The sequence below is a fragment of the Brachypodium distachyon genome, chromosome 1 (genome assembly GCF_000005505.3).
Source record: "Brachypodium distachyon strain Bd21 chromosome 1, Brachypodium_distachyon_v3.0, whole genome shotgun sequence".
Lineage (NCBI taxonomy): Eukaryota > Viridiplantae > Streptophyta > Magnoliopsida > Poales > Poaceae > Brachypodium > Brachypodium distachyon.
Window position 1 is genome coordinate 57509773 of NC_016131.3, and position 25489 is coordinate 57535261.

General features: G+C 45.2%; 5 protein-coding genes and 2 long non-coding RNA genes across 8 annotated transcripts; 4 read left to right on the forward strand and 3 right to left on the reverse strand.

Annotated features, from left to right (window-relative positions):
• The first annotated feature begins 287 nt into the window (after positions 1-287).
• Positions 288-1685, forward strand: LOC112270003. The gene is made up of 2 exons (XR_002962276.1): positions 288-427; positions 1445-1685. It is a non-coding gene; the product is annotated as an uncharacterized LOC112270003 (long non-coding RNA).
• An 873-nt stretch (positions 1686-2558) lies between these two features.
• LOC100834954 (leucine-rich repeat receptor-like serine/threonine-protein kinase At1g17230) lies at positions 2559-7502 on the reverse strand. Its single transcript, XM_003557602.4, has 3 exons — positions 4029-7502; positions 3389-3779; positions 2559-2977 (listed from the first exon to the last, which is right to left on the reverse strand). Exons 1-3 carry the CDS (start codon positions 6958-6960, stop codon positions 2938-2940), a joined length of 3363 nt encoding a protein of 1120 aa, XP_003557650.1. The 5' UTR covers positions 6961-7502; the 3' UTR covers positions 2559-2937.
• A 3419-nt stretch (positions 7503-10921) lies between these two features.
• On the forward strand, positions 10922-13829 carry LOC106865847 (peroxisomal membrane protein 13). Its single transcript, XM_014896949.2, has 5 exons — positions 10922-11078; positions 11911-12138; positions 12233-12558; positions 13039-13131; positions 13222-13829. Exons 1-5 carry the CDS (start codon positions 11072-11074, stop codon positions 13408-13410), a joined length of 843 nt encoding a protein of 280 aa, XP_014752435.1. The 5' UTR covers positions 10922-11071; the 3' UTR covers positions 13411-13829.
• Positions 13830-14307: 478 nt separating this feature from the next.
• On the forward strand, positions 14308-17332 carry LOC100835569 (peroxisomal (S)-2-hydroxy-acid oxidase GLO5). Of its 2 annotated transcripts, none has more exons than XM_014896948.2 (10): positions 14308-14495; positions 14710-14873; positions 15397-15521; positions 15659-15705; positions 15810-15887; positions 15986-16110; positions 16225-16291; positions 16423-16485; positions 16587-16862; positions 16948-17332. In XM_014896948.2, exons 2-10 carry the CDS (start codon positions 14728-14730, stop codon positions 17134-17136), a joined length of 1116 nt encoding a protein of 371 aa, XP_014752434.1. In that variant the 5' UTR covers positions 14308-14495; positions 14710-14727; the 3' UTR covers positions 17137-17332. The 2 variants fall into 2 exon arrangements, with proteins under 2 accessions (XP_014752434.1, XP_024313301.1); XM_024457533.1 differs by lacking the exon at positions 14308-14495 and adding an exon at positions 14496-14585.
• Positions 17230-19686, reverse strand: LOC104582329 (protein TIFY 5). The gene is made up of 2 exons (XM_010231792.3): positions 19328-19686; positions 17230-17705 (listed from the first exon to the last, which is right to left on the reverse strand). Exons 1-2 carry the CDS (start codon positions 19535-19537, stop codon positions 17409-17411), a joined length of 507 nt encoding a protein of 168 aa, XP_010230094.1. The 5' UTR covers positions 19538-19686; the 3' UTR covers positions 17230-17408.
• Positions 17704-18631, forward strand: LOC112269962. Its single transcript, XR_002962239.1, has 2 exons — positions 17704-18155; positions 18490-18631. It is a non-coding gene; the product is annotated as an uncharacterized LOC112269962 (long non-coding RNA).
• Positions 19687-22421: 2735 nt separating the features above from the next.
• LOC100835879 lies at positions 22422-25399 on the reverse strand. Its single transcript, XM_003557605.3, has 5 exons — positions 24834-25399; positions 24489-24609; positions 24293-24385; positions 23813-24016; positions 22422-22914 (listed from the first exon to the last, which is right to left on the reverse strand). The coding sequence occupies exons 1-5, from the start codon at positions 25121-25123 to the stop codon at positions 22648-22650; spliced, it is 975 nt and encodes a 324-aa protein (XP_003557653.1). The 5' UTR covers positions 25124-25399; the 3' UTR covers positions 22422-22647.
• Between the last annotated feature and the right edge of the window lie 90 nt (positions 25400-25489).

A 25489-nucleotide genomic window follows, 5' to 3' on the forward strand; every position in this document is an offset into this window, starting at 1 on the left:
CGCCGGCCTTTGCAAGAAATGTCAGCACCAGCCAGAGCGTCTTTGCGCAGGGCTACCTGTACTGGGCTGGTCAGCCGGATAGGAAGTTCAACGGCCAAAGGGTAGTCATACCCTTCTCGATCAGCGATGAGGTGTTCTCCTTCTGTATTGAAATGCTCCTGGGGGGGTCATCCCGATTGACATTGTTGAAGATGGTAGCCGCATCCTGCTCAGGCCGGATCCTCATTCCATTTGAAAAGAAAATTCCATGGAACATCAACTATTTGTGTACCGACCTGCGACCGGAGATGTCGAGGACCTCCTGGCTGGCGGTGGCATAATCACCCACTCCACCATGACCCGAAGAGTTGCAGCACCATATCAGGAAAGTCTTGAGTCCACCGGCCGGGCGCACGATCAAATCGTCTGCTCATCCATGTCCTCACAGGTAGCACATGTTAACTAGCTTGGTTGAAAAATTGGCTGAGTTTGAGTCAAGGCTGGCCTGCTCGATTTTGACTCAATACAGCTCGAATTAACACACTTGTGTGTTTCTATATACGGTGTACTTTAATTTGTTAAGACAATGGTTTGACCGACAAATTAGTAACCTTCCTTGCTAAAGAAAGAAGAGAAGATTGGAAATTTATTTTCAGAGTCCTGTTAGTTGTTCCTAGCATGGATGTAATGAATAGGCACCGGATGAATATCTCATAGGCTAGTTCTAAGTACTACAGTACTTGCTTTTACAACTAAGTGTTACAATGATTGTGTTGGACCTTCCTTAGATATAAATTCATGAATTGTCTTGTCCATGTTCTGCAGGAAGTATGTTTTTTTGTGTGAATATCTGACTGTATTACAACTTTTCAAGTGTTTAAAGGGCATCCCTCTGCAATCTCCAAATATGGCTTGCTCGTTACCTTCCTGTCACTGGGCTTCTCAGAGTATAGTAGAAGGAAGTCGCATCTATTTTTACTTTGTTATGTTCCCTATCTGTATATCCATGTGCCGCTTTTTGTCGCGGAGAACTTTGCATTTAGCATCTGGTGTTTGTTAGCGATTTCTTGGTTTCACAAAAAGCATAAACAATATATGTACTGCCAGTTTACATTTGATTGCACTAGTGTATGTTCACCTCTTGAAATATGTGGTTCTCATGAGTAATTTCAACTTTTGCTGCCGATAGGTTGTCTACGCACCTTTATAAACTGTGCACAACAGTAGCACCCGTATTTTTCTAAATTATGCGCGTGAATCCAGCAAAAATATACTCGCAATCTGAAAATGTATGATGGCCATGGCGCAACATCCTTTATAAATCTGTGGATATTTGTTTCTCATGCTGGAGAATTCTTGATTTTCTTTTTCTCTGGCATATTTCTGGCCTGGCCTCTTAAGTCAAGATTCAAGAAGGTTTTGTGCTTAACCCTGCCCTCACCAAGATAGTGAATTTCTGATTCAGGGAAGATGAACTGCATGCAAGACACTGGTGGATCTTTAGCTGCGTACTTTGTTCCCCAAGGAATGGAAAACATCAAGTTGTCGCCCTTGCGGACCTGTAAATGTGCTTCTGCTGATGGAGCAGCACAGCAGCACTCAAGTCTTCTTCCTCTCCGCTCTCTGAGAACAAATGCTTGTTTCTTTCTGTTTTGTCTCAAACCGTTCATTTTCCTAATTTTTAAAGACTCCATATTTACGCTTTTCATATTATGGACGGGACGGTCTAGATTATCCTCAGAAAATGTTTGTACTCCCTCCGTCTAACAAAAAATGTCTCAAGTTTGTCAAAATTTGGATGTATCTAGATATAACTTAGTGTATAGATGCATTCAAATTTAATCAAAGTTGAGACATGTTTTGTTGGACGGAGTGAGTACTTGTTTTCGTGCTTTAAAAAACACAATAGTAGTCATACAAGAAACCTCTCCTGTGGGAAACCGTGAGAAATTTTTCGTGCGGGGTTTGCGAACTGCCGCGCCAGCAAAGGCTTGAGCAAAAGTTTTTTTTAAGCCCAATGCACCACAACACAGTTTATCGTAAAGATACGAAAGTTTGTCAGAAAATAATAGGAAGCCTATTTTTGAAAAATTGAAAGTTAAGAAAGCGAATGCCCCTGCTGGATTTTTTGGAAGTTTTGTCCAAAAAATCAAAAGTACAGTTTTGAAAGCCAATCCCAATTTTTTTTAAACATATATAGAAAGTTTGTCCTTGTAAATTTGGAAGTTAAGAAAAACAGAACCTCACCAGAAAGAATTTGTTTTGTCCAATTTTTTTTTTAAGTTTCACCCTAGAAATTTTGGAAGGTTGTCCATAAAAAACTGAAGCCCACCCCAAAAATTTGAATTTCTTATAGTAGAAAAATAGAAAGCGCCAGTCTTCTCCAAAAACTAGTGGTCCATCTTAAATTTTGAAAGTTTCCAGAAAAATTGAATGAGCACTACTTAGTTACTGCCCTTCCCGTAAAAAAAGAGAGTACCCAGTAGGTAAATTTCAACCGGCCTTTGAGCTAGCTTGCAGGACCAGGCTTCTTCGTTATTCGTACAATGAGCATGATGGTATGTTACAAAAAGCTGGGATAGACAAAAGTGTTTTTTTTTTTACTCATCAGAAATTTAGTCTGTTACCTTCGTTGTAATTCATAATCTCCATATCTGCTCTATGTAGTATGTACAATGCAAAGTAATATGCTATCGGTATTATATCAGCCTTAAACAAGTGAATCTTTGTAGAACTGAACCTCTCTACCTAACAAAAACTCTGAAATGTCTATCAGTCTGCCTCTTTTTAAAGAGCAGCTACTAAGTAAGAATAAGCAACTTCTAATGCTTCAACCGGTGGTTAATCTTGGTCAGAGAGATAGATTTTGTTTTCTCATTTGAAGGTCAAATTATAGCCGTACAGCTTCCTGAAGCCCAAGCCATGCATTTACATATGGTCTTCAGCTATCAACTTAGTTTAAGCAGTGTATACTCCTTTGGTACATGGGTGTACTTGTCTGCCAAACAAGAAGCACAACATGTGAGCATTGATTCTGTTAAATTAAAAATAATCAAAATCAGAAATCTTTATTGCCGGCACAGATGTTTGAAAACTTGGTGATACTGCATATATCTTGTAGTTTACTAGCCAGGCTATAACTGTAAATTGACAAAGTAACCGGTCTATATCAATATATGTATGGGTTTCATATCCAATTACTTCAGAATGCTGAGTTGTTAAAGAATGATTGACTGAGAGCACACTAGTCTCACACTTGAGCAATGCAGTAGCTACGCTACCTAATAGGCTGGTTGTTCAACAGTATCTAATTAGGGAACAGAAATAATAGAATAGGCAGGGAGGACACTAATAGTCTTGTTGTTCAACAGTTCCTTAACAAAGGAAGCATAAGGTCACTTCATCTCACCTCTGAAGTTTAAAATGGGACTCATCTTCAGTGGGTGGCTCTGACGCTGGAGACGAATACGAGTCACAAGAGGAGGCTCTGGCATCGATCAACATCGATATCACTTCTCGCATGCTAGGTCTATCCAATGGTGATTCACTGGTGCAGAACAGTGCAATCTTCAGCACTAGAGTCATTTCTTCCACAGCCCTCTTCGAGTTCAGATTGAGCCTGCTGTCAAAAACGTCAGAATTTGGTGCCATGCTGTTCATCGTCCGCCTCACCAAATTCACAAGATCTCCTCCTTTCTCGAGCGGCTGAATTGGACATTGCCCAGTCACCAGTTCCAACAAGACCACCCCGAAACTATAAATATCACACTTTTCAGTGACCTTCATGGTGAAAGCATACTCTGCATGACAAGAAGCACATGATTAGAAATCAGAAGCCATGGACTGCCTAACAAACAGATCTTAGGCACCACAATTTTTCAAACAGCTGACTAAACTATCATGAGCTGCCGCGTGCGTCAAGTAGTAAGAACGTATAAGCCTTTTGTGTCCATGCTATGATATGGATCAAACAAAATGAAATTATGCTGACAAAGCTGATTGAACTTTAAGCTGCAATTCCTAGCAGAATAAGTCGTAATTGATCGAACCTGGGGCAATGTAACCGTATGATCCGGCAACAGCTGACATTGTTCTGGAGTTGGAAATGTCAATTATTTTTGCCAAACCAAAGTCCCCCACATGAGCCTCCATCATCTCATCGAGCAGTATGTTATTGGACTTTATGTCACGATGAATCACCTTTGGTTTGCAATCACTATGAAGATACCGCAGGCCTTCAGCAGCCCCAAAAGCGATCCGGTACCGGGTGTCCCAGTCAAGGAGGTATGCATCCTTACCATGGAGAAACTCTCCAAGGCTACCATTTTCCATGTACTCGTACAGTATAAGATTGGAGTCCTGGTTGGAGCAGAAACCATACAGCTTGACAATGTTGCGGTGCCTGACATTTCCAAGGGTAGTTATCTCGGCTCGGAAGCTTCTGTCAACACTGGAGCCCTCTCCTTGACACTTGAGCTTCTTTACTGCAATTCTCCGACCATCAGGCATGACAGCCTTATAGACTATGCCACAAGCACCCCTTCCGATCACGGCACCCTCCGAGAAGCCCTCAGTCGCTTTCAGAAGCTCCTGATAGGTTATCCGCTCCTTAAGAAAGTAGTGAGGACCAGAAAACCCAGTCTTGCGCTCTTCATTCGATACAATCTCTGGTATCTTGGACTTTAAGAGCCAGCAAACGACAGCAATCAGCACCAATGATACCAATATCACGGTAATGGAGACAATGCTGATGACCTTCTCCCTGAGAAACCTCTTCTGCGCTGCCGCCTCCCTGCTTGCGTAAGATGACTTCAATGAAGCTGGACAAGCTTTCCCTTTGATACCACAAAGGCCATCGTTGCCAAGGAAGTTGGTGCTATCCAGGTGCTCGAACAACATGGTGTCGGGAAGCGGCCCAACAAGATTGTTGTAAGAAAGGTTGCATTCCATAAGGCTTGAGAGTTCACCGAATGAGGAAGGGACCTTTCCTTCAAGCTCATTGTTGTTCAGGTACAGGTACTCCAGCATGCGCAAATTCCCTAGTTGCGTCGGAATCTCACCAGAGAGCATGTTGTGGCTGATATTGAGAGCGATCTGGAGTGCATTGAGCTTGCCAAGCTCAACCGGCACTTGACCAGACAGAAGATTGCCTCCCATCTGCAGCTCTGTGAGCCGCGAAAGGCCTCCAAAACTGCTCGGAATAGTTCCAGTCAGATTGTTGTCGGATAGCTTCAGTTGCTCCAGGTTTACTAATGTGCCGAGCTCCTGAGGAATAATTCCGGTGAAGGAGTTTCTGCTGAGATCAAGCCTCTGGAGCTTTGAACACCTTGCCAGCTCCCGAGGGACCGGTCCAGCGAGCTGGTTCGACGACACATTGAAGGCGACAAGCTCCGCCAGGTTGCCAATGGAAGCAGGTATCTGTCCGACAAAGTAATTCTCCGCCAAAATCAGCCTCTCCATGCTCTTGAACTTGCCGATCTCAGGCGGTATCGGGCCGGAGAACCGGTTCCGGTTCATCTCAAGCGAAGAAAGGTTTTGCAGCAGCGACAGCTCCACAGGCAGGCTCCCGGTTAGCTTGTTGCCTCCCAACCGGAGCTGTGTCAGGGTCATGCAAGCCTTCACTCCAGGAGGTATGTTGCCGATGAGACGGTTCGACCCCAGGCTCAAGAAGATAAGCTTCTGATACCTGCAGAGATGACGTGGGATTCTCCCCTTCAACCGGTTGTCCGACAAGTCGAGCACCGAGAGATTGCTGCGGGCTCCAAGTAAAGGAGGAATGACACCATGGATTTGGTTGTTGAAGAGCTGCAGGTACTCCAAGCAGGTGAGTTTCTGAAACTCCACCGGAATTTTGCCGGTGAGGTTGTTGATAGACAGGTCAATCCTCCTTATCACACTCAACTGTGCAAGCTCCGGCGGAATGCTACCTTGCAAACGGTTCTCAAAGAGGTGGAGCAGCTGGAGCGTGGATATCCTGCCAAGCTCACCGGGGATGACTCCGACGAGCCTGTTCTCCGACAGGTCGATCTCCACGGCGCTCTGCAAGCTCCCAAGCTCCTTGGGGATGGTACCATCAAGCTGGTTCCGGTAAATGTAGAGCTTGACGAGCATGGACAGCGCGCCGAGCTCCCTCGGCACGCCACCAGTGAAACCATTGTCGTTCAACGCGAGCATCTCGAGGCTCGTGCAGCTCCCGAGCTCCGGCGGGATCTCGCCGGTGAGAGCGTTCTGCCAGAGGATCAGCGTGGTGAGGTTCTTGAACCGGGAGAGCTGCGGTGGCAGCGGGCCAGCGAGGGCGTTCTGCGCGAGCCCGAGCACCTCGAGGGCGGCGCACTCCGTGATCTCGACGGGGATCGGGCCGGAGAGGTCGTTGAGCCCGGCGCGGACGACGCGAAGCCGCTGGAGCAAACGGATGGACGGCGGGATGGCGCCGGTGAGGTTGTTGCTGTAGATGACGAGCTCCTCGAGCGCGGCGAGGCCGCCGATGGCCGCGGGGATCTCGCCGGAGAGAAGGTTCTCGCTGAGGAAGAGCCGGCGCAGGGACGGCAGGGAGCTGCAGAGCTGCGGCGGGATGGCGCCCGAGAGGGAGTTGGTGCTGAGATCGAGCACCTGGAGGGCATGGCAGGCGGAGAGGGTCGCCGGGATGGGGCCGGATAGGGCGTTCTTGGAGACGTTGAGGACGGCGAGGCGCGGGAGGGACGCGCAGATGGCGGCGGCGGCGGAGGCGGAGAGCGACCCGCTGAGGTTGAGCCCGTGGAGCTTGACGCCGGTCACCTCGCCGGAGGAGGAGCAGGCAATGCCGGCCCACTCACAAGGCCCGCGGCCCGTCGAGTTGTCCCAGCTCGAGAGGCGCCCGTCGATGTCCGCCAGCGCGCGCTTGAACTCCCGCAGCGCCGCCGCCGCCGGCTCTTCCTCGCTCGCCGACACGGCCGAGCACGCGGCGGCGGCGAACAGGAGCAGCGGGAGCAAGAATCGCGCCATTGCCGAAACCCCGCCGCAAGTAGACGAGACGAAGTTAACCCCAGGAGGAGCTGGTGCGGCACAGCAAGACGCGCAACGAGCACTAAACTCGCTCCAAGAAACAGAGCGCCATGGACAGTTAGACAGAGTAGCAAGAGGACCCCTTCCCGCACCCAGCTATCTAGGTCTAGGCCACCGCGGAATCCACCCAACAGTCCGCCATGGGCGGGCGAGCAGGACCGGCCGGACGAGGTGGGCGGCACTGGTCACAGGTCGCGCGCGGAAGCGCAATAGGGATTTTGAGTGAGTGGGGGTGTCTGCGGGGGAGAGGCGGAGGCCGTAGGTGACCACTCGAAGCGGGGGGGGAGTGGAGCTTTAAGGGGGGGTGTGCACTGTGACACTGTGTGTATCTGTGTGTGGGGGATCATGGCGACGGCGTTGACCACTGGAGCTGGCGTTGGCATTTGGCCGAGCAGGTGGTGCGCGGAGGGACAGGTGGCCCTGCGGTGCACACGTCGACGCGCTAGAGAGGTTGGGGAAGGAAGAAGAGAGACTGCCGTGGGGAAATGAGAACACTGGAAGCAGTAAAGTACGTATTCCTCCTCTGTATTACGGATCGACCGCTGAAAGCGGCTTTTCGGATTGGCAAAGAGAAAGCGGTCTCGTTTTACATCATCTAAAAGCCGGCGCTTTTTATGGATGGGATTAGGATCTGCGTTACTTTCATCTCTCGCCGTAGCAGTAAAAAGTAAAAAAAAAACAAGACATTTTCTTCATTTCTGTAAGAAAAAGATCCGCTCTCTCATCCTAAATTCTGGAATCGATCTGCGTTACTTTCATCTCTCGCCGTAGCAGTAAAAAGTAAAAAAAAAGACATTTTCTTCATTTCTGTTAAAAAAGATGCTCTCGTCCTAAATTCTGGACTCAAATTTGCTCAAATATGAACGTATCTATTCTTAAAAGAGTAAAATACACCATTAGTCCTTGAACTCGGGAAAAATGAACACATTAGTCCACGAACCCGGAAAACGCACACTTAAATTCTTAAACTGGGGCTATTGTGTCACTTTAGTCAAAAACGGTTCGCCAAGGCTTAATCCCACCACGTGCCCGCCACGTCGGCTTCGATCACCCTTTCACCGGCATCCTCTCGTCAAAATTAAGCATTGTGGGCTTGATAACAACCTTAGGCGAGGCGGCGGCAGCAACTCTCAGGGGTCAGGATCCCCGTCTTGGCGAGGCCACCTTGCCTCTCGCGAGCGGCTCGGGCATGATGATTTTGCAAAATAAATTCTGAGAAAATCGAATAGCCCGCGGTCCTGGTCGAAGCTGACGTGGTGGCCACGTGACGTATTTAAGCCTGGACGAACCGTTTTGGACTAAAGTGACACATTAGCCTCAATTTAGAAGTTTAAGTGTGCGTTTTCTGAGTTCGTGGACTAAAATGTTCATTTTTGCCGAGTTCATGGACTAGTGGTGTATTTTATTCTTCTTAAAAAAATCTAGATACATGTAATATTTCTACAACAATTTAGGATCTGATTGATTATTTTCTTGAACCGATGAGCATCTTGGTCCGCTAATTAGTCTAATCTACTCAACCTTTAATTAATCCACTGCAAACAACAAATTTCTTTCTCTCGAAAGCGCCAGACTTGTCGCTGTTAACTTTGGCACCAAGTAGGCCATTACATGTCATTTCAAACCCATAGCTCGCTAGCTAGCTTAGGTATCATATCGTGTCTTGTTGATTGATACTCCAGTAATTAGCTCCATCCCCGGCCTATACCTAGCTAGCTATAGCAACAGATAAAGCCAGCCAAATTTTACATCACATCAGATAATTTGTTTGTGAGCGGCGTGCACTGCATTCACATCAGGCAATAATCAATTAACACGAGGAATAAAAATTCAGTTTCTTTTTTACGTTCATGTCACTCTCCCCTGTTGAAATCTTCAGCGCATGTAGCTTGGAAATTGGCTCCTCACAGTACATTTTTCTTTGCTTTCTATTTTATGCCCATGTGCTTTTGCAAGAGTACTTTTATCAGCCCATGGAAATGGACACATATACAACCACAGTCTATAAATCCCCTAAGCTGACCGCCAATAAATTCAGATAATACAATGATAGTAAAAAACAATATGAAAACCTTATCTGTGCTGACATATCGATCAGCAATTCAGCATGCATATACAGTTATACACACATCACTGCATGCAGCTGGTTAGGCCAAGAACTTTTGTACCATATGCATGCACATGCAGATAATTCAACGGCCGATCGATTGATAAAATATATATATATACTGCTCCTACAGATTAGTTATAGATCGATCAGTACACGCATGCATGTAGGCAGGGGTAGGCATGCATCTCATCTTGTTTAATAAGGTCAAATGGTCAATCTAATTAAGTATCTAGCCGTTGATTTCTGCAAGAAACTGCCCGTACGTTCGGCCAAGAAAGATACCTTGTCTGTCTCTACTGGGCAAGAAAGTTAGGCCCTCAGCAACCAGCACATATGTTAGTATTTATGTACATGAAGCCTGAATAAATAAAGTTATCGGTGAACAGCAAGAACGTTTCTTTCTTCTCAAGTACGTATATACAGACGAAATGTTTGATCAGGATCATATCTACACGGCAGATAAATTAGGCCGGCCGTGCCTAACAATGTATGGCGATGGATAGATCAGCAGTAGTATAACTAGCCAGTAAGGTAATGTTCAAACGACGGAAAATTGAACGTGCTCACCGAATTACCTTTGTTGATCTCAAGTACCCCGCGGTAATTTTGTGTGTGTGACTATTTTCTAGTTGTCTAACTTTTAGGCAAATTAAATGTTTGTAAATCTAAGTTGATGAATTAGATTCACTGCTGTTACTGACGCGTCGCATACATGCAGCAGTTGACGATCGTAGAGGGCTGCAGGCAGGCAAAAGAGAAAGAAACCTCATCCTTTGCCTGTTTGACTGTTGCCACTCATGGACTGACTGGCCTTCTCATACATGGGGGCCGGACGTCCACCACTAGGTCACTAGATCGATCATGTGAGTTGAGTGCCCGGCACTCATCCATCTCATCTACCCCTTTCTTTTATAGGTCGCACATGTACAGTGTTGCCACACGAATTATTTGCTCCACTCTGCATCTCGATGGATCGATGTTTCACTGATTTTCAAGATTGATGCAAGGAGCACATCTTAATTAGACCAAGAGCTCCTCTCTTGACATTTCTCTCCTGCCACGCACGCCTCTAGCTTGTTCAGGGTTCATCATGCATCAGCAGGGAAGAAACGACAGAACGAGCTTGGTTAAGTGACCACTCAGTCTGTCCCCAGCAGTGTCCTTTCGACATCTTTAGATCGACAGTGCATATGTGCAATGCAAACACCACCATCGATCTCTTCCTGATGATCACGGAATTGACCAGAGAGAAAGAAAAGAAAAGAAAAGGCACGAGACGAGATTCAACATTGGGCTGTACAACAGAACACGACAGCCCGCGCAGGAGGCAACGATTGGTTGAGAGCGAGTAAAGCGGCCCGTGGGCTTCATTCCTCTCCCTTACCGGGCCTGTCACCCAGACAGGGCCATCCCTTTTTTTTTTGCGAGAATCAGGATGTTTGCTTTCCCATCGGTGAGTATACTGGAGTAGTATGTGATCATCGTACCCGTATTGTACGTTGATTCTTTTTAAAAATTTATTGCGAAAAATAAGATTATCAGACGACGAAAGAGGCTGGTACTTGGTTGAAAAAAACAAGATCGCTCATGCGGAAAACGCGCGTAAGTTAGCGAGACCTTTCCACGAACTTCGACTTCTTCACACACAAAGATACAATAACCAGAAGCGACCCCACCTGTCAGCGACCCCACCTGTCAGCTACACCAGCTGAGAAAAGCTTATTAGCACAGCACGCGCTAAAGAGAAAGAGAAACGTGTTCCGACTCGGTTATCTTCTTTCTTCGACAAAGGAAAAGAAGAAGCGAAGAAGACCGGCCAGGGATATAAAAATATCCAGAGCAGCCCGCGGTGCGGGGTTTTGCTTTCTTCGCCTGGCCCGCGACGACAGACACACAGGAGAAGGGGATCAGGGGACTGCTCGCCCGCACGCACGCACGCCAATGGCAGGTTCGTTCCCTTCGCCTTTCCCCTCCCTCCTCCCAAACCCTAGATCCCTCGATCCCTTTCCGCCCTGCCCGAATTCGACCCTCCCCTAGCGCGAATAATCCGGCCCCCTCGCTCCGTTCCGCGTCGGGATGGTTTGTTCGAATTACTCCAGGAGTATTTTTTTTGTGTGCTTTTCCCCCTCCTGGAGGAGGAGGCGAGATTTGAGGTGCTCGGGGGGACTGTTCTCCGCTAGTCCGGTTGCTCCAGCTGCCTCGTCGTCGGTGGAGGAACCAGCGCCAGTTGATTGATTAATTTTATTTATTACGTACTCCGTATAAGGTTTGGTGGGGGTTGGTTCGCTCTGTTGTTTACGGCGCGCGCGGAGATGCGGGGCGGGGAGCTCTTCGATGGGGGTTCGTGGTGGTCTCGGTCTCCAAGTAGCTTGATCCAGCCGTTGCGTGGTTGGTTTGCTTGATTCGCTAGGGTTTGGGTTCCGCTCGAGAGAACTTTGCTGGTAAGAGTTTAGAAGGCATCGTGGGGGTTCTCGGTTATGCGCGTGTTGAATTGGTTACCGTTGACTCGGCCTGTAGGCTTACGACTAGTTTGTTTGTGTTGATAAAACTATTTCCCTTCTGTTCCACAGGTTTGATAGTCGGTTTAAATGAGATTCTTAGGCGAGTCATGCGTGTTGACTTCTGCATTTGGAGCATTTTGGTTTTGCTCGTGTATTTAGCTAGCTCACCGGCTCTGGCTGCATCATAATGCCTTCTAAGTGACTGGTTGTGCCTCACATGTTGATATTTCTCGTTGGCTGGGATCAATCCTGATGTTTACTCATCTACGCATTGTGCAGGTGCGCCACCAAAACCGTGGGAGCGTGCTGGGGCCGAGGGAACATCTGGTCCAGCACCATTCAAGCCACCGTCTGGTGGCAGCACTAGCGATGTCGTCGAAGCTTCTGGTACAGCTAAACCTGGAGAGACAATTGCTGCTACAACTGCCAATGTAAGTAACCCTGTCTCCAGGACTATGCCCCAACGTCCTTGGCAGCAGCAGACAGGCTATGGAAATTCTTACGGAGGTAATTCAACTGCTTTAAAGTCTCTCTAATTTGTGGTCGTAGAGTAGCAAGGCAGTTGTGGTTCTGAGAATGTAACGCTTCCTCTCTGGTACAGGAGCAGGATATGGGTCCAATATGTATAGTTCACTTGGTGGATATGGCAATACTTATGGTAGCGGTGGGATGTATGGAAATAGCATGTACTCAAGCTATGGAGGAGGTGGTGGCCTCTATGGAGGTTCTGGGATGTACGGTGGAGGCATGTATAACAGTGGGATGGGAGGCTCTTACGGTGGTTACGGCATGGGCGGTATGGGTGGCATGGGCGGAATGGGTGGTATGGGTGGCATGGGCGGTATGGGTCCTTACGGTAATCCGGATCCGAATTCATTTGGCCCTCCCGCAGCGCCACCAGGTTTCTGGGTCTCCTTCCTACGAGTGGTATAATACTTTACTTTCCCATTGATCTTGATTATGTTTGTTTTTGATCCAGTTCACATTGAAGTGTTCACTCATGTGAAATATCGATTATAATCTTCTGCTGCCCAAAACAACCCAGTATTGACTGTACGTTCTTACAAATTACCCACTTTGTTTTACTCTGGAGTTTGGATTTGTTATAGATTTCTAGAGTGGTGAACCTATATTGATATCCGTAGTTACACGGGCTCCAGTTGATGTACATTTTTGTGTGTGATGTTGATGCGAACAATTGACCATTCTTTTTGGAACGGAGATATTATCATATATATGCAGTACTATTGAAGTTTATAATGTTAATGGTGTGTGCAAAAGTACACATCATTCTTTACAATATACTCCGTATGAATTATTACAATTTCCTTCATACTTTGACAGTTTAGCCTTGCGCTTAATCTTTCGAAAGCAATTCTTCTTAACAATATCTTGACCTTGCTGCAGATGCATGGTGCCGTCAGTTTCTTTGGGCGAGTTGCATTCCTTGTTGAGCAGAACACACAAGCCTTCTATTTATTCATTACAGCTATGTTGCAGGTACTGTTCATTTACACCTTTTCCCTTGTATTGTGGTTCAAATACGTTGCTCAAATTTGTACTAAATTAGTGTTACTGTGATTGTCATAGCTCTTCGATCGGTCTGGTATGCTTTACGGCGAGCTTGCAAGATTTGTCTTGCGCCTGCTAGGAGTCCGAACAAAGTCAAAGAAGGGCCGTGTTCAGGGTCCAGAGGCCCCGGCATTCGAGGGTCCTGGCCAGCAGTTTCTCGAGGCACCAAAAGGCAACAACTCGTGGGACAGTGTTTGGGGAAACTAAGATATGCATTGCCTTTTAAATTTATGTAGAAACATACAGTTTGTGAAGGAAAGGTTACTGAAGCTTGCATTGTCAGAGGTGAACCAGAAACCGAAGGAGAGTAGATGTTAAAGACGTATTATCTGTTGGTTAGCGGAAAACAGAAAGAGCTATTCTATTGCCTCTGTGATTGCCCTTTCTGATTGGCTTAATCTGGTTTGAGCGTGGTGAAGTCTGGTTTGCTGCAGGATGCAGTTGTACTATTAGTTTAGTATATCTCCGTTGTTTGTATCTCTGGTGGGGGGTAAATAATACCTGTAATCTTGAAAAGAATGGAGCAAAATGCGTCGTGTTCCCTTTTTTCTACTCGTACATCGATTTGTAATTGGAGCTGGTCTTGAAAGATAATGACAACGCTTTAGTGAGGAATCCGGTGCCAATATTTCATCTTGTCTGTTAAGAAATCCACTGAAGTTCAAATATCATCTGCGCTGTTGTGTTGGTGCTGATTTCAGACACTGGATATATCCAGTCCGAGTTGAACTGTTTTATCTTAAATTCTTGTAAAGTTCGCCGGGGTTCAATGATAAAGTGCCCCGAAAGAACAAAAAGTTTGAGGTGATGTTTAGCTGAAGCTTGCCTCCTGACACTTGCATCATGATGAGAATATGATGCAAAACATCATCTCTTGTCGCTAGTAATGTACTACGGGGAACGGCGACAAATCTGAAACGAAGAAAAAAAGAGAGAGAGAGAGATCCAGAAGAGAACAAATCCTCCATTGTTTTTCTGTTTTGCGAGGGGATGGATAAATCTGGCGATTTTGTAGGGAAGAGGAGTGTGGTGTCAAAGTGGATGAGGAAGCAGTGTAGGAGAGCGGCTCTCTCCTCCCACCTCCAATTGCTCATCCATCCACTTCTCTATAGTCCAGACCAATTTATGCAATTATTCCCCTCCATTGCTTGTCTGCATCTGCACAAAAACCTCGAGTACCCGGCGCCTCACTCTTATATTGCTCCTATCCCCACCACACCCTCCTCCGGTTCTTGCTCCTGCACTCCCTGAACCTTCAGGGGAACAGCCAGCTGCCAGCCTCCTGATACAAGGTAAAAGGAAACATGTTCTTGTTCTTCTTTGATTCACTCCAGTTCCTGCGCACTACCATACTCTGTTCTTATCCGCATCCGTTCTCGCATGTATATTTGTTTTTCCTTTTTGTTCAGACAATGTTTCCTCCACTTGCATGCAGACACATTTTTTATGTTCAGATCGAAGTGTCTTGCTTTGGTTGATGTATTTATTTGTTGTCGAGTGGTGCAGGGGCGTGAGGGGGGAAAAATGGGGGAGGTCACGGTCACGAATGTCACCGAGTACCAGGCCATCGCCAAGCAGAAGCTCCCCAAGATGATCTACGACTACTACGCCTCCGGCGCCGAGGATGAGTGGACGCTCCAGGAGAACAGGGAGGCCTTCGCCAGGATCTTGTGCGTAAGAGTTCCTTTCCTCTTTGCGTGGAATCTATTTGTGGAAATGCGCAGGAGCAGCATGGTGAAGGTGACCGTGTAGTAGTATGTTGTCCGGCTTAAGTGATTGATCAGGCTTCAATCACGCACATACATCCTTGTTTTCGTGCTAGTTAATTAGCTTCTGGTTTTAGGAGAACCCTGTAAGGTTGTCGAGTTAACATCTGTTCTGTTATACTGCTGTTGTTATGCTACATAATAAATATCTTAGAGCTTATCTAATTCACTGGAGAGATATAATTAACTACGGAGTACATAATATATTGGCAAGGACGATTCTGGTGTTCTTGGTACAGCATATGTTGCTGTAAGTTGAGCAGCTTGTCATGCCATGTTCGAATGTCATGCTAATTGTGTAGGGTTTCAAGTACTCCAGCGGTAGTTATGAAGTTTTATGTAGAGTTGGTTGCTCAAGTAATTTCTTAGTACGTATTTCTAGTGCTATTACACAGAATTACTGATCTGTTTGTGTCTGTTTTGCTAGGTTCCGCCCGCGCATACTGATCGACGTATCCAAGATTGACATGACCGCAAATGTTCTGGGATTCAAGCTCTCAATGCCCATCATGATTGCCCCCTCTGCTATGCAGAAGATGGCTCACCCAGATGGTATGTCTTTTTTGAAATCTCATCTGGTTGAGCTTAATGCCACACAAAATTATAACTTTGTGAGAATTTATCCAGGATTGCTACTTCGTGTGCTATGAATTGTTGAGCTAACATTGTCATCTCCATCCTACTTTCAGGAGAGTATGCAACTGCCCGCGCAGCATCAGCAGCAGGCACTATAATGGTACTATGTCGATGTTCAGTCCTTGCAAAAGTTTCTAGTGATAAGTTGTACAATCTGATGAGATGAAGCCGCATGCCATGTTAAATCTATTGTATTTGTTTCAGACATTGTCGTCCTGGGCCACTTCAAGCGTCGAGGAGGTTGCCTCAACCGGACCAGGGATCCGTTTCTTCCAACTCTACGTTAGTAAATCGTGCAACTGCTACTGATAGATAGGATTCTTCTTTCGTTTGGTTAATCAGATCTGTGAATGAGCATAACATTCATCTGAACTCTGCAGGTGTACAAAAACAGGAAGGTGGTGGAGCAGCTTGTGAGGAGAGCCGAAAAGGCTGGGTTCAAGGCGATAGCGCTCACCGTGGACACTCCACGGCTTGGCCGCAGGGAAGCTGACATCAAGAACAGGTACCCTATCGATGCACAATATGCTGAACATGATATTGGCACACTGAGAATTACCAGGAGTATCTGTCAGGATTCGTAATCAGTGACCTACTTGCTTGTGTCTGTTTTCTGCAGATTTGTTTTGCCGCCAAATTTAACACTGAAGAACTTTGAAGGTTTGGACCTGGGGAAAATGGACCAGGTGCACAATTCTTCTTCTTCTTAAAAAAAACAAAAACAAAAAAACAGTTCTTCTTCTTCCAGAACACAATGCAAGCCCTGCATCTCCTTTATTTCTCATGGAATTAATCATCTCTGTGTTGCAATTTGCAGGCCAACGATTCCGGGCTGGCTTCCTACGTCGCCGGGCAAATCGACCGCACCCTGAGCTGGAAGGTAAACAAGCATGATCTTGATCTCAACGAAAACAAGAACAAAAAGAAACATCTTACCTGAACGGCTGAATCAACTGAATAGTATATATTCCTGCAACACAGGATGTGAAGTGGCTGCAGACGATCACGACGCTGCCGATCCTGGTGAAGGGTGTGATCACGGGGGAGGACGCCCGGCTGGCGGTGGAGAACGGCGCGGCGGGGATCATCGTGTCCAACCACGGCGCCCGGCAGCTGGACTACGTGCCGGCCACCATCAGCGCCCTGGAGGAGGTGGTCCAGGGCGCCGCCGGCCGGCTCCCCGTCTTCCTCGACGGCGGCGTCCGCCGCGGCACCGACGTCTTCAAGGCCCTCGCCCTCGGCGCCGCCGGCGTCTTCGTAAGTGCTGTTAGCTTGGAATTCAAATGGTTTGAGATTTGTGGAATCTTTCAGTTGAATTGAAGCTGATATGTGTTTGTTTCAGATCGGGAGGCCGGTGGTGTTCTCGCTGGCGGCGGCGGGGGAGGCCGGGGTGAGCAACGTGCTCAAGATGCTCAAGGACGAGTTCGAGCTCACCATGGCGCTCAGCGGCTGCAGCTCCCTCGCCGACATCACCCGCAACCACGTCGTCACCGAGGCCGAGAAGCTCGGCGTCATGCCCTCGCGCTTGTAAATTCATTCATCAATAACCAAACCAAATCACCATGGCGCCGCCGTCGTCGCCGGGCGGCGTCGGCCGTATAAAGAACTACAGATGCAGATCATGGAGGATGCTGTAATTAAGTTTCGGACCGGCCGGACATATCACATATGTTTGCAACATTATGATGCCATATATCGATCAAACATAAACAAGCATGATTACATTACACTAGATGAAGAAAAAAGAGTGTATATTTCTCAATCTCAAAGAACGAAAAAAACAAGCTAGCCAGCTAAGCTAGCCTAGGAGGGCATGGCCGGCCGGTCGCCGGCGGCGTACGGGGCGGCGGCGGCCCTGGCCTTGCGCTTCTGCAGGAACCGCTGCAGCGATCGCTTCATCGACAGCCCTGCCGGCGCCGCCGCCGCATCCAAGCAGTCCTTATGATCATCACGCCGTGAAGCCGCCGGCGGCGGCGACCTCGGGGCGGCGCTGCTGCCGCTGCCGCTGCCGGTGCTGTCCTGGTGGCGATCATTGCCCATGCGCCGGTTTTGCTCGGCCAAGATCATGTCCTGGTTCGCCATGGTGATGATCGCCCTTGCCTATAATTAATATAAGATCCATTAATTAGCCAATCAATTAATACTTCATCTCGAGCCGCAAATAAGTAACTTAGATTTGAATCTATCTATACAAATTCAAATCACTTGTTTCGGGAGTAATTAGTTTGAGTGAACTGATCATCACACTGAATCGGTCAATCAAACAGCGACACGTGCCCACTGCTCAGAGTCAAACTAGCACGTGCGTGTATACGAGGAGCAATGCATGAATGGCAAACTGCATGCATGTGTAAAACTGAAGAAAAATATTGGGCACACGTCAAAGTCAAAAGGATCAATCGGGTCGATGTATCGATCGGTGCAATATTGTCTACATGATGAGTGCACGTAATGCTTCTGAGTGATATTCATTGCATCTTTCCGTTTTGCAGTGTACTCCTGCATTTGGCACGTGTTAATTGTTTGCGTGCTTGCAAACACAAAATTAAGGTACGTGTGGAAGAGACCAATTATCTTAAGAGGTGATTAGTTAATTAATTGTCTAGGTCGACTATCAACATCGATCGATCGATCTGATTCTCAGGAGTTGAACTACACACGTCTTAACTAGACAACTAATTAAGTGCACTAATCTAACTACTCCACCAACTAATGATTCTGCCCCCTTGATTTGGTACATGCATTGTAGCACGTGTGGAACTGTCCCTGAAGCGATTAATAATATTCAACCAAAGCTACGTACCTATATATAGCCTTTGCATTCAAAAGGATAAAATAAATTTACTACTCTTGGTCGAATTTAATTTCTTGACCTGTCTTCCAGGACTTGAAGTGCACTAGTGAAGGGTGGAGTGAGTCCCAGCCCTTGCAGATCAAATATTGCATCAAACATGTTCTTTATTAATTAATTTGCAAGATCCCAGGAATTATATAGAAAAGAGTGAATTTCACTTATTTTTACACCATGTAAGAAAGTTTGTGACACATTTTTCCCAATTTAGCAATTTTTTTTGTTTTATCCCATTGAAGAACCTTTTAACATAGTTTTAAATTTTTTAAGTTTTTCAACCATCTTGACAAAGTGGTCCCACATGTGCTGCCTCCAAGTTAGAGAGATATCTCTTGAATACACTTCCAACAAAGGTAAAAAAATTAGACAACCCTAAAATTTTAAAGTTCATCGAATGAAATTACAAAAAATCAGTTTGTGTTATCTTGACACAGTTCACTGAGCTCATGGATTTCGACCAAAGTTAAGTATCGTGATTTAATTTTGTTTGAATCTATTTCAAAATTTTGACGTAGAAATTTCTATATGCGCTGCAATTTTGAGTTTTTTTAATAGGACTCGCCCATGCTCGAGTTGGTTAAGTCACACGATCTCGCAGCTGACCGCACTGACTGTGGGGCCACTCTATCTGGATTCAACTAAAATTTAAAATCATAATTATTAAGTTAAGTGGGCCAAAATGTGTCTAAATTTAATGAATTTTGATGGAGATATATAATACGAAAACGATTTCTAAAATTTTGGAGACTTTTGAAAAATTACATTCTCCTGCATGTTGCATGTACACATGCATATTACTGCGTGCTATAAGCCGAATCAGTTTATTTTTTAACAACTTTGATTGGACCAGCTGTGATTAATTAATTATTACCTGGAGGTCGGTGACGTCGACGGCGCACACCCGGCCGCCGTAGAATATGGTCATGCTCTTCCTCCTCCTTACCGCCGCCGGCGCCGCCGCATCGCCGCTCCCTGTCCGCAGCCGGAGGGCCAGCTCCACGCCGCCGCTACAGCTCTCACCATCTCCGGCGCCGGCGCCTCTCCAGTTCATCATCCCCTTCCCCTGATCCTCCTCCGCCATTAATAAAACTAATCAGCCTCTTTAAGATCGATCGGTTGGTTCTTGGCTTCTTGCAATTTGCAATTGCAGTAGAGTGGAATTGGAGAACGTACTAGCTAGGATTCTTTGCTCTTGCAGTTGCAGCCGTGGCCTCTAGTGCATATATACACGTCCCTGCCGGCCGCCTAGCTCATTGAGTCAATCCTTCAAGAAATTAAAGGTCGTGTGTTTGTGTGTGCGCCGCACGATCCACAGCCGAGTTGATCGGTCGGTCGGCCCGTTGTTCCGTCTTTCTTTTTTTCTTGTGGCGCGCACGTGAAGAATATGCGATATATATCGTCTATCCAAAGGCCGGCCGCCCATCGGTCGAGTATTCGAGTGCATGCACGCTTTGTTTCCTTTCCCGGCCGGCCGTTTGAACAACGGAGAAATGATCATCATTAGCGATATATCGTAGTTCAAGCTTGGAGGACTTTGCTACTTCTTGTCTCATTTTTTTTCCAAACATGAATGTATGTATGCATAAAAATCGTTTAGATACATGTAATATTTTGACATAGGTAATATCGACAGGAGGGAGCAGCTCATTTTTTCTGCCTTCGATCGCCGATCGACCGATCTATTGGCACGTGCGTGATTAATTTTCACTTTTCAGATCCTTTGCTTTGCAAAGACATTCAACGTTTTGTACTAATTGTAAAGCGTACGTGTTGTTCAAAAAGGTCCTACTAAGATCGACTGTGTGAATATGAGGTTTTTTTTTTTTTCCTTTTTCCGCCTTTCTGTTGGTATGGTATATATATACGTATACTACCAGCTGCGTATGCACACATTTTGGACACTTACGTACGTACCCGAATCAATTAAAGGAGTGTATCACATGGTTGTACGTTTTTACTTTTTCACAAACTTTAACTTTGGCAATTTAATTTATTTGTCGGCCTCACACGAGATGAAAACACAAATTTATGTGCGTGCCAGTAATTAAGTTGGGACAGCGTGATATCGACCCGACAAACGCCGAAATCTTCTGCCTAATTTTGGACATACGGTACGATCCAGCTAGCCTTAATTTGCTCGCACATCTCTCAAGAACCGGCCGAAAAGAAAAAGGAAACAAAATCCTTTTTTCCTCCAAGGCATATCGTTCAGCTCTTCCTGTATATCCTTGCACGCACGTGTGGAATTGGAGAGACAAAGCAAAAGCAAATTAATTTCACCACGTGTTTTTAATTAATTTGCATATTTCAGGAAATCCATGCATCTTCGTCTACGAGCATGCATGATTACAATAGCGACATCCTCTTGATTCTGCGGATTAAAATCCATGGGAACTGAGAACAGCACGTTTCGTGTTTGATAAAAAAAAGATCTAACGAGGCAAATGCTGAATGATTAAACTAAATGAGAAATTTTGCTTTAGATTGAGTGCAGAGTAGTCCAAGAAGAAGTTCCTAAGATTTTAGTCCTACAAATTAATACACTGAAAATTGAAATCCTTGTACTCGATCGTACAATACCTATCACTTTCTTATTATTTGCAGAGACTGTTTTTAGTCTTTATTTCTTTTGTAATCTTTACTCCCCGGATCGATCCTCTTTCAACCCTCTTTGGCAATGAAATGCACACTGTGCTAATTTCGTAAAAACAATGATGCACAAATTAATACTCCGTCCGTTCCTAAATATAAGATCTTCTAGTTTTGTTCTAAAATCAAACTTCTTAATGTTTGACCAAATTTATAGAAAAATCTAGCGACATCTATGGATCTAAATTAGTTTTGTTAAATCCATCAAGATATGACCTTCATAGTAAACTTATTTGATCCTTACAATAGCGACATGCTCTTGATTCTTGGGATTAAAATCCATGGGAACTGACAACAACACGGTTCGTCTTCGATAAAATAAGAACTAATGAGGCAAGTCGAATTCCCTGAGAGATTAAAGAAAACATATATAAGAATTTTGCTTTAGGTTGAGTGAAGAGTAGCTCAAGAAGAAGTTCCTAAGATTTGTAGAATCCTAAAAATAAATAAACAACCTCAACACAAAACATATACAAAAACTAGTTTTGTGCCCGTGCCTTTTGCTACGTAATCGTCAAGAAAAGAAAATTTGTAACTAAAGACAACATGATAGTCAACCTATGAACCAATGACATAAAGCCTGATGATAGGTTTTTCTGAAATTGAACCCTGAACACAAACTCATGGAGATTGGAGAGGAAAGACAGCAATAGAGACTAGATAAGAGAGGGTTATGACTTGATGTTTTAACTAATGGTTGTGTACAATCTACTTGTTAGGGGTGACAAGAGAAGGGTTATGAAGAAGTAAATTGACGAACCAACTCCAAACTTTATAAGTAGGAAAGATATATCTGAAATTTGGAATCCTTGTAGTGCAACATTGCCCATCACTTCTATATTCACGGTATGTGAGGCAAATTTTTTTTTGTTTTATAAAAACTTCCATGCAAGAACATGCATATTGTTTTTGGGCAAAAAAAGTTGGCGCACAAATACTCTTACTATCCTACTTATCACCCTGTCTTGACTCAATATATTTGGGTATATATTTTCACAACATTTTTTTAGTGGAAATATACATAAATGCTAATTTCTGAAACTTTTAAAATGTTCTCACGGTTTTCTGAATATGCTTCTAAAGTTTTCTAAAATTTGATTTTTACTAACTCCACCTATTCTACAACCTCTTATACCAGGAGCTAAGCTTAATTTCATTCAAAACATGACATCCCCAGTCTCTTGCTTCGAGAACTCAAAAAGTGTCAAGTAAGAGTATTTGTAAATTGAAGTAAAAGTATACAGGGCAAGAAAAACATGAGAAGGAAAAATAAATAAATCAAAGGTGAGAGAGTGGGCCGGATCAATGGTTCCAAATACTGAAGCAACAAACACGTATTTTCTCAACAACCTGCAAGCTTGTTATTTCCAATGGTTTTCATTCTGAATATACACTGATGATTGATGAACTGTTTCTACACTTGTCACACTTTTGCGTATTCGAAAAAAACTTCAGAAGAACGTCAGTCAAATGACCTGTGATGAGGCGATGATCTACTGAACACAAATGGTCTGTCTCTCCTCTCCTCTCTTGGTGCTGTCATCAGCACCATGGCCACTGAGCATCCCTCCACACACACCACCTCCCCTTGACACTCCGTCCACCATCTTTGTGATCCTGATGGTTCGACTCCGTCGTTTCATCATCAGGTGTCTTTCCGCTTCTTACATTGTCCGCTTTCTGTTTCTGGAGGAAGGTGCAGGAGGAACGGATCTTGAGGTCGCGCTTCAGAGCATCATCCCTGTAATTCAGACTCAGGTACTTTGGATGGTCCAGGAATCTGACATTCTTCAGCCAAAGCCTGAAGGCCTGGAGAGGAGCAGAGGAACGCCAGCAAAGATTACATAAAGTAAGAAGTGAATTCATCACAAGCACTGCTATCTTGATTTGAGCTAACAGAAGCATTATTCCTTTTCTGGTTAACAATAAAGAATTACTTATGAACAGATGGGTCTTGCAATGTAAAGGGACATTTGGTACACGGTCAACAAGTATGAACTTGCGACCCTCAGGCTCACTCAGATCCTGGCATCTTTCGAGATTTCTTGTGAATGTTATTCAGATTCTGATATCTGTTGGGAGCTCCTTAGTAAATGATTGGTGAATCCACGGTTAACATGGCCTTGACTGACATCTCTTTTTCGGATAATTTGAATATATGCATCCATTTTCAGATGTATAGGCTCTGCATGGTGCAGGGTATCTGCTCAAGAACCTTTTTTTGTCTGAGGGGTGTTCGTGTTCCTGTTGTGAGGACTTCTGTCTCAGAGCTGTAATGTTTGCTATGTTATTTTGGGCTTGTAAATATAAGGGAGCTTTGTCGTTCTGGTTACCTAATTGCGACCATGTTGCCCTTCCATTCTTACAAGAAATGGGATAACAAACCATGTTCGTCTGATCAGAGAGCAAATTGTTCTGACACGATGTTTTAAACATAACTCCAGTATTTCAAGGCCCTTGAAAAAACTAGAAATTTTTCTTAACATTATGAATGACTCTTCACTAATCATCATTAGGTGCTCAAATACTAATCTAGTAGTCCACCAATACATTAATTGGAGTACCAACTAAACAACAAGAAGGCAACCATAAAGTTGATCTCTTTTGTACCATATAGCCCACTTTCTGTGAGGATAACATTATAAATGACAATGCACCCTAAGCATAAACATAAGTATCAGAACAGGAGAACCGTATAGAAAGTTACCTCCCAGTATATCCCTGCGGCAACCTTATGAGGCATCAGCCAGAAGAACGTTGCTAGCTTAACCGAGTCACTCGTCTCACCAACTAACTTGGCATGCAAAGCTGCAGTAAAATAGTTCCCAAGTGTTGGATGCTGAACTGAAATAGCCACATTGAGATTGTCCCCTGGAGTGTCAGCACGAATACTCCAATTGCCAAGCATATCCTAGAGCTCTCATGCAACACCAAAAAAAGCCACTAAGAAGTAATGGTGATGGATTGAATATAGTGACCCCAAATTATCAGAAACTAGACCAACTAGACAATTAGCATCAGGAACATCCACTAGATGTCTAATTTTCCAACCAAAGGAAGTAATTTTCCTACTAAAATTATATCAATTTCGGCTAGAAAATTTACGGCCCATCAAGCCACATTCTCCAAATTAATGGACACTACCATAATTCTATCAACTGATTGTTGATTCAGGTCCTACTCATACCATGAAGGGGCTGACATGCAAAGGCTTTGCAACGAGATCAGATCCCGGCTGGAAGGTAAACAACACCTTCTCTCCCCAGGGAGTATTCGTGACCTGAAACCAACATGTTGAACAGTCAACAATGAACGATGTATTGAAGTATTGAACTAACCAAAAACCAATCAATACGAATCAAAACACAAAGGAAAGACCTCACCTCAGCGATGCACATCTTGAGGTCTGCATCTTGTCCTTGGGGCGCAGCCTCGTCGTAGCAGTAGTAGACGCTGAGCGGGTTCTGCTCGTATCCAACGCTTTTGGGTATCGTCAGGAGACGCCTTCATCAAACAAACAACTCACACAACGAAGTGCACATGAAACAATTGTACGAAAAAACTATTTGGATTCTTACTTTAGATACAAAGAACAAAAAGGAGGAGGATTTTTTTTCCGGACAAAAAAGGAGGATAATTTTGATCGTGAGCACAATTTCTTACAAGGAATGGAATGAAATGTTGTGAAATTTCTTGTGTCAAATTAAAAGTTGCAAAGGGGGGCTTACACGGGGCCGGAGGTGGAGGCGAAGCGGCGAGCCTCGGCGGCGGAGAGGTGGCCGGGGAGGGGGAGGAGGTCGAGGTCGACGAGCGCGTAGCGCACGGGGTACTCGAAGGCGTGCCCCGCCGGCCGCCGCCGCGAGTGCCGAGTCCGTCCCTCGTAGAGCCGCGCGGCGGCGGGGGAGGGGGCGGGGCGGCGTGCGAAGGGGAGGAGGAGGCGAAGGAGGAGGAGCAGGGAGTGGACGGTGGAGGTGAGGAGGGTGGTGGTCAGGGAGGCCAGCAAGTAGAGCGCCTCCATTGATGCTGCTTCAATCTCTGGATTTTTATCTTATTTTTTTTAAAAAGGGGAAATTTAGGATTGGTTATATTGGGATGAAGCCATTTCTCGATGTCTATAAAGAATTTGCTGAATTTGAGGGGAAAATATTAAAAAGAGTAAAGTATTTTCTACGGAATTGTAATCACCAGCAGCTAAAAATCATATCGGGAACACATAAATTCCTGCGTGCTGAAAATGTTCAATTAGGTGACTGTAAAGGCTGTTCATGTCTAGATTAGGTTTGAAATCGAGTTACAGATTCTAGTTGGATATCTTTTAGGACACATTTTCGTTGGCTTGGTGATGGCCACAAGACAAAGAAGGCATTTGGGATGGAGTTTTCTG